Source organism: Cornus florida, unplaced genomic scaffold (assembly GCF_030987335.1).
Source record: "Cornus florida cultivar Cherokee Brave unplaced genomic scaffold, ASM3098733v1 CherokeeBrave_3.0.0_Hap2_Chr05, whole genome shotgun sequence".
Taxonomy (NCBI): Eukaryota; Viridiplantae; Streptophyta; class Magnoliopsida; order Cornales; family Cornaceae; genus Cornus; species Cornus florida.
This window is the reverse complement of record NW_026775575.1, coordinates 80,532,399-80,547,378: the sequence shown is the minus strand read 5'-3', so window position 1 is coordinate 80,547,378 and position 14,980 is coordinate 80,532,399. Positions and strand designations below refer to the sequence as shown.

The 14,980-nt window shown below is 33.0% G+C and overlaps 2 protein-coding genes across 2 annotated transcripts; one reads left to right on the top strand and one right to left on the bottom strand.

Annotated features, from left to right (window-relative positions):
• Nucleotides 1–1,527: 1,527 nt before the first annotated feature.
• LOC132307086 (uncharacterized protein At3g17950-like) lies at nucleotides 1,528–5,383 on the top strand. Its single transcript, XM_059804748.1, has 3 exons — nucleotides 1,528–1,710; nucleotides 1,921–2,073; nucleotides 4,108–5,383. Exons 1-3 carry the CDS (start codon nucleotides 1,699–1,701, stop codon nucleotides 4,600–4,602), a joined length of 660 nt encoding a protein of 219 aa, XP_059660731.1. The 5' UTR covers nucleotides 1,528–1,698; the 3' UTR covers nucleotides 4,603–5,383.
• A 2,024-nt stretch (nucleotides 5,384–7,407) lies between these two features.
• On the bottom strand, nucleotides 7,408–11,379 carry LOC132307085 (putative E3 ubiquitin-protein ligase XBAT31). The gene is made up of 8 exons (XM_059804747.1): nucleotides 10,972–11,379; nucleotides 10,794–10,853; nucleotides 10,527–10,598; nucleotides 10,251–10,372; nucleotides 10,002–10,142; nucleotides 9,814–9,921; nucleotides 8,961–9,219; nucleotides 7,408–8,189 (listed from the first exon to the last, which is right to left on the bottom strand). The coding sequence occupies exons 1-8, from the start codon at nucleotides 11,149–11,151 to the stop codon at nucleotides 7,800–7,802; spliced, it is 1,332 nt and encodes a 443-aa protein (XP_059660730.1). The 5' UTR covers nucleotides 11,152–11,379; the 3' UTR covers nucleotides 7,408–7,799.
• Between the last annotated feature and the right edge of the window lie 3,601 nt (nucleotides 11,380–14,980).

Below are 14,980 nucleotides of genomic sequence, written 5' to 3'. Positions count from 1 at the left end.
GATCAGTATCTCTTGTTTATACATGTAATGTGGGTCATGGTTGGTAAAAGATTGGGCCGGTAAACGACAGAAGGGCCTTTGGGCCCAGAGGAAAAAAGGTGCAATAAAGAAGGGGAAGACTTTCTTCTTGTGTGCTTGTTGGCATACACCAAACCTAAAGTGCCTCTCTTTTCAACCTTCATTGGATCCTCATCTGCCCTTCTATCATCCATCAAACCTTTTGGAGGACAATGTTCTCCTCTGTCTTCTTCTCAAATGCCTACACTGTCCTTATAATCATTCTTCATATTATATAATTGGACAGCTAAATTAGGGCTCCACCTAGCTACTCACATTGACCAAGTGTTGGATCTGCTTAGGTTATTCACCAAATGTGGGGTCCTTGTCCATAAAGGTCGAGAAATTACTATGATAAAGGACATCAAGATTCGGCCAATCATGATGCAAATAAGTAAAATTATGAATAAAGTTTGACACATTTATTTACATGTAAAGTTCTATCTAAACATGTAGAGATTTTCCAATATATATACATATTGTGTGTGTGACCACGTAAACTCACAACTAATAAGTTATTAATTGATATTGCACCCTAAATAATGTATTTTGACAATTAAACAGGTGAATTATACTACATATGCATTTACCATCATCGTCATTGATATCAAATTTCAAGTCATAATTTTCCAAATGTCCCTATATACATATTGTGTGTGTTACCATGTAAACTCACATTTAATAAGTTACTAATTGATATTGCACCCTAAATAATGTGTTTTGATAATTAAACAGTTGGATTATACTTACATTTATCATCATTGTCATTGATATCAAATTTCAAGTCAAATGTTTAATGAGACATTTCTAAATCTCTAATTATTTAACTTTAAGATGCATAATAAACATAGAAAGGACATTCTATCCTATGATCTATTATTAATTTTTTGAAGTTTTAAGATTATTTTATTCTTAAATTAGAAACATAAGTGAATAGGGTGTCCTATCATTTAAAAGAGAAGACCTACAATGGGTTCTACTGTCTTAAAATCAGTATCATATCAATTAGATGAAAATTTTGTTTGAGTATTTTATTTACATACTCAGAGGTGAAATTGTGTACATCTAACTCTTTTCAAATTCTGTAACAATGGAAGCGGGTGTGTGAAATTGTGTACATCTAACTCTTTTCAAATTCTGTAACAATGGAAGCGGGTGTGCTACAGCCTACCTCCCTCTTTTTGTTCCTCCCGAATTCTAGTCTGTAGATTGCTAATTTGGCATGTCACTCCACATTTTATCTTCCAAGTAAAAATAATTCATAATTTTAACCATTTTGTAAGAAGGCATAAAAGTCATTTGAACATAGACAGACTCTGCACAACTAATGGAATTTTACCTTTGCTTGCTTTATTATTTTTATAGTAACACAATAATTCTGTTTCTTCTTTTCCCAGTCAGCAAAACCAAGTAAAGCAAGAAGGAGTGCTTAGGAATGATAATACCACCTCTTATCATTGGTCAGTCTTTTTGACCCTATCCTCCTTGTTTTTTTTTACTCTCTCTTTCTCTCTCTACACACCCATGTTCTATATACACCAACATTTTTTCATCTTCACAGAGTACTCTCTGTAAATGACACAGCTCTCTCATGTAGTGTCTACTACCTGAATTGACCTCTATTGGACTCCATTTTCAGCCATGTCTCAACAGGTACTGTGTTTTTTTGGATTTTACCTATGTGATCTGTCTTCAATATTTTACTACCGTGATATTTCTGAAGATGGGGTGTGTGTTTTTTTGCTATAATTTGTTCTGATGATGGGTCTGTCTTGTTTTTCCATCTGTTTGTCCTTGGAGAGATTCCTAATTGGAATAGTTTTTCAGTGATTGATATGATTTTGATTTGATTTGGGGTTGCAGGAAGAGGGATGGCCTTTGGGATTGCAGCCACTGAATGTTAGGGTTGGGCTGGTGAGACACACTGATTTTTCTGGATCAATTTCATTCAACACCACTTTAGTCAGTGCCTCTATTAGCTCCTCTACTGATTCTTCATCAGATTTAGATACAGAGGTCAGTGAGAAATCACCAGAATACTATGTTATGGCATTGTGTGTGTTTCATTTTTGGTGATTCTGTGAGGTCTGGCTTTAAAAGTAAAATGTTAAATAAAGTAAGGACGACATAAAAAAAAGGGAAAACTCATTGCAAGTCTAGCACGAATTAAATGTACGTAACTTTACCTTTGTATGTGCAGTGTTACGTAGAAGGTGGCTCTCTTACTTGCCATTTTCAATGGTTAAGGGACAGCCATTGCTTAAATAAATGTTGACACTTGACACCTTTGTATCTGGCAAGGAAATGGCATATATCTTAAATTTTTAACATGATGTAGGTTGCAATGTGCTTAATTATTATCCAATTTTCAAATATATTTTAGTTAATCTTCAAAATAAAAAAATAATAAAAAAATCTCTTATACATCTTACTTTAACCAAACTTGTGAATATGTTACCTAACAAAATAACACAAATGCTATGTTCGGTAGAAGGAAGGAAAGGGAGTGGATGGAAAATAAGAAGGAAAATCTATAGAGATGAGATAAAGAGAGAAACTGCAATATGAAGTATGAGTCATAATTCCTCCTTTATAAATTTTCCCTCCAAAGGGAAGACAACTAGTGCTATTACGAAAGTTATGAATTACAATACTATCTTAAATTATACAATTTAAAATTACAATATTATTTTCTATAAAAATATTATAGATAATGATGGGTGTAATGATAAAAATAACTAAAAACTCTAACTTTCTTTTTTTTTCTATGAAATACAATAAATTGTGAGTTTGTTGTATTTTCTTCCATCAAACCAAAAAAGAAAGAAAAAAGAAAAAGAAATTATATAATTTCTTATTTAGGAATGTCTTATTCATTCCTTTTTCTTCCACCGACTCCTAAAGTGAGAGATAAGGATTCCAATCCCCTTGGATGGAGCTTGTCAATCAAGCACAAAAGCAAATTCCAACCATTGAAAGTGAACGCTCCCATCAAAACATTATTATTTTTTGAAAAAAATAAGGAAACAAGGGAGGCCATTGACAATTTGACGGGAATGGATGGCTTAACTCTCCAAAGGCATCCAATGTGGGATCCAAGTACTATACATAAAGGGTTTGAAAAGTAATTTAACTTTTACTTTTCTCATCTCTACGACACATAGGGTTCCTCGTTTATCTAGGAATAATAATTAGCGGAACTAATCTATTTTCGCCTTTCTCTCAGTTGTCTTTAAGCGTTTGGATCCTTTTTTGGGTACATTTTGTTGTACCATTATATTTACTAAAACTAAATTGAGAATGCAATTTTGATGTTTCAATAGCGTTGTAATGTTATATTTTGGTATTAATATATTGTTTGAATATTACATTTTTGAAGTAAATGTATTGCATGAGATTTTACTTCATTGTTACATGAATGTTGTGTTCGTGATATAATTTATCCCTTATATGATCAATTTAAATTCTAAGTAGACGTTGGAAGAGCACTGGTGCATTTTTCTTAAATTTCAATGGTACCTCTACTCAAATCTTAAGGTGGTCCTGGCTCAGCTTCCTAGAAATCCTATGATTCCCAGCAAATAATGTAGATGAGAGAGAGAGTGTGTTTGTTTTTTCTAAATTCAATAATTGATAAAGCTTTGAGCTCTTTACTAACTAGTTGAGGTCTATCACCAAATACATTAATCAGTAAGTAGAAGTAGAAGTATCAAAATCCAGTGCTTACTTGAATCGTGTTTTTGAAAATAATTCTCGAGAACTCAAAAAATAAAAAACTATTTTCAAAGAACAAACATGGGTCCGCTTGGTTTAATTTTTTTAAATTTTTTAAGAATTATTTTATAAAAACTCAGGTTAAAAAATGTTTTCAGATACCATTGCAGTGCAACTAGCATGTATAAATGAATTAACCCTTTTGGGATTATACTCAAGCATATCTAAAACTAGAAGTAATTACCCTTAAACAAATAAAAAATAAAAATAAAGCTGCATTACATTTTCTTATTCTATTACATTTCACACCCTGACTATATTGTGATTGATTTTCAGTCCACAGGATCCTTTTTCCATGACAAGAGCATTACACTTGGGAGCCTTATTGGTGTCTCTACCATGTTAGATCATCTCCCAAGAAGATCAACAAGAGGAAGAAAATCAGAAACCCTAGGAGACAAGAAGAGCCACAGGACTAGAACTTGGTGTTTTTCTCTGTGTCCAACGGACTCTACCGATGCCGAGAGTACGAACAATAATAATAATAATAATAATGCTCCATCCCTAGGTCATTTTCTTGAAGTGGAGAGGAGAGCTGCTAATGAACATAGAAGGAACCATAACCCCATCATTTATGGACCAGATGAGCTTGCCCTGGCTCAGCACGATACAGAACCGAACTCGCTGTTTGTCAATGGCTGCATCGCTCCTCCCCGGTCAAGCCCATGGCCTGGTTCGGATGAAAGGAGACAGAACAGAGAATTTGAGTCTTGTGATGGATATGGAGTTCCAGTGGCACTGTTTTCCTGCATGTGTGGCCATTCTAACTAAGCATTTCTTAAAACTATCTTTGGGTTTTTTTTTTTTTTTTTTTTGGGTAAGTAAGCTTTTTTATTTTCAATTAATAATAATTAAATTTTATTTTGTATGAAGGAAGTATATGTCACATTCAATGTGTTTTAGAGAGCGAATCTATTTTTGTAACAAGGATATCTATCATATTAGTTTTTTTTATAAATCATATTAAGAGTTGAAGGTCACAAATTCAAAACAAGAAATATCTTCACCGCATACAGAAGTAAAACTGTATACAACCGACCCTCCTCAGATCAGCTAAAGTCACGGGCAATTTTAGAATAGTGAATTTCATGAAAATGACCCATTCTTGGCAGGTATTTTTTTCATCTCTGGGAGGTTAATTGAAAGAGCAAAAAAGTCAACACTCAGTGAATGTGCCTACTCTATCTGGTGGGAAAGAAATGGCAATGCCAGAGCTTTTAAGGGCAAGGCTACCTCCCACAAGAACATTATTTCAGTGATCAGAGACACCACAAGGAGCAGTTGGACTCTGTCAAAATCAAGGACAGTGCTCTAATGAGTAAAATTGAAAGGAATTGGGATAAATTCAGTCTCTCTCTATATTTATTATATATATTTATATATATATCCTTGGTTGTTGGACTATTGGTGGAAGATTATTGGTGGAGTACTAGTGGTGAATCAGTTGTTTGATTGGAGGTAATCAATAATTATCAGATGAGTTTGGTGATTGTTATTTGCTTGTATCGACCAAAAGTTATTGTGTTTGTATTTGGTTGGGCTGATTCTTAGATGGAACTTCCTTTGTTTGTTAGGGCTGAGCCTACTCCCTCTTGAAAAGTTATTGTGCAACCAGCAATGGTGATTACTAATAATTACTAATAAATGAGGGGTTTTGCTCGGTTGGAGGAGGTATATAGAGCTTTTTTTGATTTGTAATACTGAAACAATTACGAAAAATTCTTAAAATGGTTATTTTTATAACTGAGTTTTTAAAAAATATAAAATAAAAAATTCAAAAAATTGAATCAAACAGAGTTTTTATACAGTTTTTTATTTTAAATTATCTAAAATGTAAAAACATAAAATTGTTTTCAAAGTTACGTATCAAACATGTCCATAGTAACTGTTTATCCCTCTCGTTGGCTCTTCTTACCTTGCTTGTATAGTGTTATTTTCATTCGCTATGTTACTTAAAAACTCTGTGGTTATTTTTGATTGGTAAATCTTCTCCATAATTAAGGATCTAATACTTTTTGACATGTTGTCATAAACAATGGGGTAGGAAGGAAAGAAAGGTGAGGAGGAGGGGATTGAAACACTAAAAAGTAAACTGAAGGGAATAGAAAAGTGAGGCATTTCTTTTTTTCAAAAAATAAATATAAAAATAAAAATAAAAGGGTGAGAAAATTCTCTGTTTTCTTTTACTATATCATATAAAAAGATTTTTTTTTTATAAATAAATAAATAAAAGATTGATTTCCTTTGCATTGTTTGTTTTGCTTACTAAACTTGTAAATCAACTTTCTAATTAACCTAAGTAGTAACACAAAATTCGTTCAATGACAAAATTGTTAAATAATACTTTTCTTTAATTATGATCAGCTAAAAGTAATTTTGATTTCCTACACCACACGAAGACAGAGGATAAATCTTATGACTCTTAATTAACAAATATTTGTGTAAATGTGCAATGGTAAAATTCTTCTTTTTGTCATAATTTGGTGTAACGGTCAAAGTTTGATAAATATTTAAATGTAAATTCAAGTCTCAAAACAGTCACTTTGAACAAATAGTAACAAAAACAATGTATCTATTCTCTTTTTCATTTCCAGTACAAAGATATGAAGCACATAAACTAGATTTTACTGAAAACGACATCTATCGATTTTTGAAAAGGTGACAAATAACTATAATACTAGTAAACCAAATTTATGTGTCAAATTTGCATACTAAAAATTAAACAAAATATATAATATTCATTCATTAATTACAAGCATTCATCATATATATTAGTTAAGAATAAGTAAATAATCCGTCAATTCAATCTCATCCCGTTCAATCCGTGTAAATTGGATCGAATCAAATTAACATGTACTGTTACTAATTGTCTTAATTTTATTGAAACTTCTTTATTGCATGACTCTGAATCATTCTATCCATTCACAATTCTTGTTTTATTTTATTTTATTTTATTTATTCTCAAAAGTTACCTATGCACAATTCAGGAATCTAAAGGGTACAATTTAGTGTCCCCAAATGGACCCCACTGGTAAGGTACTACTGTAGTACGTGGCACGAAGGTAACAAGTCAGTGACGTGTCAACTTCAGGGATTGGAGAGAGAGGACCTTTATATTGGCCATTACTCGGTTGAAAAATGGATCATAATGTAGTCGTGTCTTTGGTACTTGTTAAAAAGACTTACTGAAAAATCTTGAAATCATTACAAAATATATAAAAAAACAAAATGACTTTTATCAATTGGACCACCATTTGCATGTTAGCTCATTAAAAGCCTTTTGTTTTCTAATCCTTTTCTACATATACATAGGTTAAGAACCACCATCATTGTTGTTTTTTTTTATCCCAGTGACAGAACCCCAACTCGGGCTATCTCAAATCACACAACAAGATCAAGTCAGATCACAAAGTATGGGACCCAATCTATCTTGTCTGAATATATAATTGATGTACCGTATTGTTCTTTTCTCATATCTCATTATCTTATATGTGTGTTTACAAAACCAAAGTTTCATGTCACAGTTCAACACCCATTCATTTATTAGAAAAAATGGCACAGTGTGGGGTCAAAGTGTCAAAACAAAACTGCGTTTGGTTGACTCTGTTTAACAAGCAGACATTACAGAATGTTGAATTATAGTTTGAAAAGTAAGAGTAAATAGAAAGAATAGAATTCTCTTTTTTTTTTTTTTTTCTTTTTCTATTCAGGAAACTAATAGGACCCAATGCTTCTTCAAGCTAAAGTAAACAAATATTACAACAAATATGACTGACCCATTCAACAAATTATAAGCTCACCAACCCAAACCTGCAAATCACTTCTTTGCTTATTTCCCAAATCTACAAGCCAAGATAGAGACATTTCTATCATTTCTATATATACTCAATTGGGTCGGGGACCGTCCGGACCCTTGGCGTATCGTGGATCGCCAAATCGAATTCTTGATACCAAATTTCATCCGAGTATCAAGGCTTGTCAACCCACTCATTTTCAGCAGCAATCCTACCCGAGCCACGGGCTCCCATTTTACCAAATGATCCCACTGCTGATAAGCCCTTGAAGCTGCTGCTGCCCTCGCTGAAGTTCTTGGACCTCCTTGACTTTTTTAGCTTTGAGGAGTCGAAGTCGAAATCAGTGGTGTTATCATCAATCTTAATCTTGGCAACCACTAGTTGGGCAATGCTGCTTCGGCAAAATGGGCAGACTGGTGGAGTGAGGCAGGCTGTTGTTGGATTAGGCTTGTTATGGCAGCATAATGCTAGCGTGCATTGTGCACACATCTGGTGGCCACAGTCTTGGACTTCAATTGTGCATACTTGATCAAAGCATATGCAGCATAGCTCTGTGTCACTGGTCTGCATGATCATAATTGGGACATTGTGAGAATATGTTATCTTCTCCAAAATTTTGCAGAAACCATGGCTTTAGACACGAGGTTACTAGCTCTAAACTTATTGGGAAATGGTTAAAATGACCCAAAATAAGTTAAAATTTTGAGGAATCAAAAGAAGAATAAGCAAGAACTGTTTTGTAAAATGTTGGGATTTCTCTTGAATTCAGTTTGAAACAGAATTACCATATTTCTTGTTTTGCTTGGTCAAAACCAGTATTACCTAAACTCATCCCAAATAAACAAATTCATAACCTGAAGCAAGGAATCAATTGAATAAAACACCAAGTAGAGACAATTATACCTTAAGCCACCAAGACAAGACATTTTATACCTTATTGGGGAACCACAGCCAAGGAAATCTTATTAAGCAATACAATAGTTTCGGACAAAAATATCTGCACGATTAGGCCTTTAAGTACTATGCATGAAGATGGCCAGTCCACATCACATGTCATGATAAAAATGTAGTAATTTTGATAGTTTTGGTCAGCTGGGATGTCTAGACCTAAAAGAATTTTTTTGGGTAAGTAATCTAGACCTAAAAGATTATTAATAAAAAGATTTAAAATCTCAAAATATCAACAACATTTTGTTTCAGTTTTGCAATAGCCATATAGTTCCAACTTCGGTGAGGATTTCAAATATTTGGGATTTTCATTTTGTATGATAGACGAAAAATGATTGTAATTTTAAGATTCCAAACCTTGGTAAGAAAGAATCAAGAGCAAATTACCTCAGAAATGTCATCATCAAACCCTGAATTGGAATGTGACGGAGATGGAACCAAGTAAGCTGTCCCCTTCAAGATGTTCTTCTCCCTCTCCTTGTTAGCTTCCATTAGGGCTCTTTCTAACAAAGCTTTGGCCTCTGCATTAAGTTCACTTATGAATTTTAACGGTGATGGCCATACAAGAGGCTCTGCTGATGTAGGATTCAGCAACGCTGCACATGCTCCGTGCTTGTGCTTTTGAGCAACAGTGTATGGCATTCTCCTGCATAGATCCACCAAAAAACCAAAAGATCAATTAAATTCCTTTAAAAAGTATTGTAAACAGAACAGAAATTCAATCACGAGAAAATTTTGATGTTCTGCACCTAATTTAGCTTCAATTTAAATTAAGAACAAAGAAGATATTTTAAGGAGAAAAGAATAATAAAATCGTTTCTCTTTTAAAAGCAAATTAACTTGTATATAGGTACGACATAAAATATTTTGAGGAAAAAAAAATGGTGGCTAACATGACATGATGATCTACTCAGAATAAAGAAAGAACTTCATATTATTTAATCAAGGGCAAAGTAACTAGTAATTAATGAATACAAAACAACTTCCCCAACAAGACGATGCAGATTAATCTAATTTTGTTAGTTAACATAGCATTGAGATCCAAAATTATGAAAAAAGGAGAAATCTTCATGTTCTGCACTTTAACTCATTGTTCAAAATCCAATCAAGAACAAATGAATAATCAATAGCATAAAGGTTCCCCCAAAAAAAAAACACCAAAACTACAAACATAGTTAGCTATATGATTTGGATTTATATATTTTCCAATTTCAAACCCAAGAAGGAAACTGAACAATACCCTGATGAATCTCTTTGAACTCGATCCGCTCCCCATGCCAACAATTCACGAATGCATTCTAGAGAACCCCCTCTAGCAGCCAAGTGAAGTGGAGTGCTTCCTGGGAAGCTGTATGAAAGAAATCGAATCAAATACCAAATCAAGACTACAAAAAATGAAAGAAATAGAAGAATTAGTAGAACTATTACCCATAATTTCCAGTAGAAGCACAAACAAGAGCTCCATTGTCTAATAGGTCATGGACACATTCAGGCCGTCTTTGACGGGCCGCCAAGTGCAGCGGGGTTGCTCCTTTACCATCTCTAATATTTACAAACCGAGCAAATCCCCTGGAACCCAATCCAATCCAGTACACAAAATCACCAATTATGAATTTGCCAAATCAATCTAAAGTGAGAGAGATATGAATCCAACTGATCCAGAGAGAGAAACCTCACCAAGAAGCAGCAACATGAGAAGTTTTAGCAGCAGAGAGAATTGCTTGTAGACAATCGGAATGGCCATAGTAAGCAGCATAGTGCAAACAGGTTCTTCCGTGGAGTGAATCAAACATCAAAATCTGCATCAATTTTTATATTAACCACATCAATTTGATTCACAGTTCATATAGGAATAAGAAATTTAAACAAGCATATATGATACATACAAATACATATGCATATATATTTATATATATATATATATATAGACAGATAGAGAGAGAGTAGACATACATTTGCCCCAGCTTCAATGAACTTCTGCACACAAGAGATCTTACCATGCATTGCAGCCAACATCAGCGGAGTCTAACACCATTCACAATCACACCAATTGAAAGACATTAAGATCAAGTATTACAAAAAAAACACAAAAACATAAGATTCCACATTCTATTTGTTTGCTAGGAATTTGTAGAAAAGTAATTAGAAAATCATTCAAACTTCTATTTTCTCTCTCTGAAATTTTCTCAGTAATCAAATGGGCACCAGAGAAAAGCTCACCTGCTTATGACGATTCAACAAATCCGGATTAACAGATCGATCCAAAAGGAGAGAAACAAGCTGAATCCCCCAGGAAGAAAACAACAAAAACCCAGAAAACCCATCAATCAGAACTCGTCAAAATCGCAGAAAAAATATCAAAATTCGATAGAAAATAAAAAAAATTCACAGAACCCACCTCGATCTGGCCATTAGCAGCCGCTATGTGCAGAGCAGAGTGGCGATCGTACACTGTGGTCTGGTGGATGAGAGTCGGGTCTCTCTCCAACAGAGTGTCGACAGTGTCCAAGTCCCCAAACTGGACAGCTGTGAATAGGCCATGTTCATGGCTAGTTTTGCAACTAAGTCCTTGACCCATTTTCTCTCTTCCTTTCTATATATGTGTGTATATATATCGGTGTGAAAAGTTATAGTCCACCGGAGGAGCTCGACCTTAACCATGCGCCACCATCGCCAGAGGAGGTGGTGGTGGTGGCGGCTTAGATGGTTCAATGGTAGGAGTAAAGTTTAACATTTAATTAGTCTATAAATAGTTAGAGAGAGAGAGAGAGTAAGAGAGAGAAGAGAGAGGGGGGTGTTGGAGAGCGGAGCTGCCCAATGAGTGGTGAGGAGCGGGCAGCTGACCGGTGTCAGGAAGGGGCAGTTACTAAGACTGGCAATCGGGCAACAGTCAGATATTTTCAGGGCAGTTAGATTCCCAAATAATACATTGTTAAACGTGAAGTTCTCACCATAGTCAAAAATAAAATATAAATATAAATAAATAAATAAATAATTCTCACAATAGTCTTATTATTATTACTATATTGCGAATCTTCTGTTCATTGCCGAGTTTTCACGCTCTTTTACTTCATTCAAAGCAAGTCTTACGGTGAGATCTCAGCCGTTGAGATTCATAGCTTCATCCTAGTGACCGTCGGATGAGCTGGATTTTGAGAATTGAAAATGTAAACAAAGGACAATAATTTTATATGTTCAGATACCTTACTTCAGTTAAATTAAATTTCAAAATATATAAGTTGTGTTTATTTTTTTAATTTTTACTTCATTTCTTAATTAAATATAATAATCATAGAGGGAAAATGGTAAAATCAGATAAGGCTAATGGGTTAAAAAATATAAAAAATATCAGGCTAGTGTAATTTTATTTTTTATTTTTTGAAAGAGATTAATGTAATTTTGAATTGATAGGAGAGGTTAGGTTAATCTTTAATAATTATTGTAATAAATTCAGAACGTTGTGTTTGACCATATGAATGTTTTGAACATTTATAGTCTTCTTTAATTTAATGCAGAGTGCCGACTTCTATAATTTGATGCGTATTGTGTAATATAGTAAATATTTTTTCGTAATTTTAATTATTTTCATGACAAATTATAAATTCTTTAAGTGAACTAGATAAATAAAAAACAAATTCATTCTAAGTTATCATTCTTGCTATAATTTTATATGCATAAAACAGTAATACAGTATAGTAAATATTGAAATTCTAAAAATATGGTCTGAATCTAAGTCACATAAAGTGAAAGTGAGAGCGAATTCGAGAACGGGAGCGTGAGAGCGGCAAAATTATGTCATAAATAGTGAGAATTTAAGAAAGAGTATGTGCAGAACGTGAGAGTGACATATATTAAGAAGGATTGTGTGACTTAAGTCTGAATACTTCACTTCTTACCATGTATGAATCGAAGAAATTATATTCTTGAATCTCCATCTTTTTTATAAAAAATCAAAATTGAAAGGAGTTGATGGTAGAAAAAAGATTACACCATAATATTATGTAAATTAATATCTAAAACAAAGTGAATTAATAATGAAACATGATTCATGTACCAAACCCTAATAGTTAATCTTTAAAGAGATAGCAAAACATGAGGACACAAAGTAATTTCATTTCTTCTTCTTTTTATTTAAAGATAACTTTTTAAAATAAAATTGAAATATACTCTGCTCTAAGTCAGTTTTAAATTTGTTTTTTGAAATACTCAGTAAAACACATCAAAGCACACCTAAAACGTGAACAAAATAAATTCTAAGGCAATTAATTTGATAAGTGAAAAGAATCAAATATTTAATACAGGTTGAAGCAAGTTTAGGATCAAGTTAATGACAAGTTATTTCTTGAAGATACAAGACACAAAGTTTAAGACAATCTCTCTATATTATGGTTCGATGTATCGTCTGATACACGATACTTTTTCAAGTTCGATACGTAATTCATATTAGCGAATTTACACTGGCTTTGTCCGAGTCCGTTACACCGAGATCGATACCGCGAACGTGACCGATACTACAAACCATGCTCTATATATACACTCTCTCTCTATAATTTTCTAATATGTCTCCCTCTTCTTCTATATGTATCTTCTCCCTCTAGAATAGTTGTAGATTTGCAGTTTCTCTCAATCGCTGAAATTGATCCTTCACCTCAGTCATCACGGGAACCTCCACAACCACCAATGTCATCATAGCTTCTTTCTCCTAGTGGTTCTTCAAGCCAATGTTATAATTTTGGAGGCTAATTTTGGCATTATGAAAACATCACCAACCCACTTTCCTTTCCCTCCAATTCTTTATTTTCTCTTCAAATCCTCCTATCCAAGCACAACATTCCTTGTCATTTCAATTCTTTCCCTATCCCCCAAATCCTCCCATCCAAACTAGGCATGAAGGTTAGTGTAATTTTTCACTACATAGGGGAGATCTTTGTAATTCCATTTAACTAGAGGCAATATTGGTGCAATTTAATTTTTTTGGTCCGCCCTTCTCTACCTACGATGACTACTAAATTGAGATGTGATATATATTATAAAACGTGTTAAAAGCAAATAAAACCATAGGTCATTAAAAAATCCCCATTTTTACAAAATTGAATTTGTCAACCCTACACAATAGGTGTAATTCAATTGAACACGGTGTTTGAATAGGTTTTACGTGTAGTTTTTCCATTAAGAATAATCAAATAGTTTAAAATAATTTAAAATTATAGTCATGATTTGGAGTTGGAACTTTCGAAGAATCAACGAGAAAACAAAGTTTAGGACTCACCGCTATTTATTTCCACTGTTTAGAATTCAACTTTGAGGTTCAAATCCCATCTTTCGCGTTCGAAATTTGAGCAACAAATAAATTATTCTTAAAATTATTTGTTGGGGCAATTCGAAGATAACATGAAGATTTCTTTTTGCAAACTTGAAACTAACGAACATTCTTGTGGAATAGTCAAGTTCATAGTCCGTTCATTTCCATATATATATATATATTAATTATGTGCTCCTCTTGCTTTATATATATAATTTGCATATACCATACAACTTGACATTGTCACTAGTAATTATTTTTTCCAAAAACGACGAAGTACAAATTTTGTTTACACCATCCAACAATAATAGTTTGATCTTTGTAGTTTCATTTAATTTAGAGGGATGTTAGTATCATTTTTTCTAAATATATGTTTTTTTTTTGTTTTTTTTTAATACTATTAATTTGGCCACAAAAGTAAATTTTCTGGTCCGGCCTTCTCTTCCTATGATCATTATTAAATTGAGACCTGATATATTATAGAACACATTGTAAAAGAATCCAAATTTGAATTGTCTAACTTACATAATAGGAGTAAATTCAATAAAACACGACATTTGAGTAGGTTTTACTTAAGAATAATAAAAAGAAAAATATGTAATTTAAAGAATTTCAAAATTATAGTTATGATTAGGATTCGAATTCCGAACAATCAACAAAAAACGAAAGTGTGGATTCACAGATTCAATCTTGAGGTCCACACTCTCTATCTTTCATGCTGGAAGTTTGAATATAATTATTTGTTTGAGAAATCAAGATGAGAAGAATATATCTTTTTTCAAACTTGAACTAATGAGCATTCTTGTAGATTAGTCAAGTTCATGGTCAATTCTGGTTCAATTTCCATTTCAATATCAAGATATATATATATGTGAACTAGAATGCAAGAGGAGCACATAATATATATAATTAGTAATAGTTAGTTCACAGAATCACAATGATACCTAGTAATGTAACCATTTTCTGACATCACCCACGTGAGATGAACATAATGTTGAAAAATATATATATATAAGTAGCAAAAGAAGGCATTAATTTATATTTAGAAAGATCAGACTTCCCTTCTATCTATTCTCATGAATCTTAGCATGTGTTTGGTTAATGG

Excerpts from the sequence above, each read along its gene's own strand:
- LOC132307086 (XM_059804748.1), top strand. Across the intron at positions 2,074-4,107 it reads CATCAGATTTAGATACAGAG|TCCACAGGATCCTTTTTCCA; the intron begins GTCAGTGAGAAA and ends ATTGATTTTCAG.
- LOC132307085 (XM_059804747.1), bottom strand. The coding sequence starts at position 11,151 with ATGGGTCAAGGACTTAGTTGCAAAACTAGCCATGAACATGGCCTATTC. Across the intron at positions 10,143-10,250 it reads TCTCATGTTGCTGCTTCTTG|GGGATTTGCTCGGTTTGTAA; the intron begins GTGAGGTTTCTC and ends ATTGGGTTCCAG. Across the intron at positions 9,220-9,813 it reads GTTCAAAGAGATTCATCAGG|GAGAATGCCATACACTGTTG; the intron begins GTATTGTTCAGT and ends GGATCTATGCAG.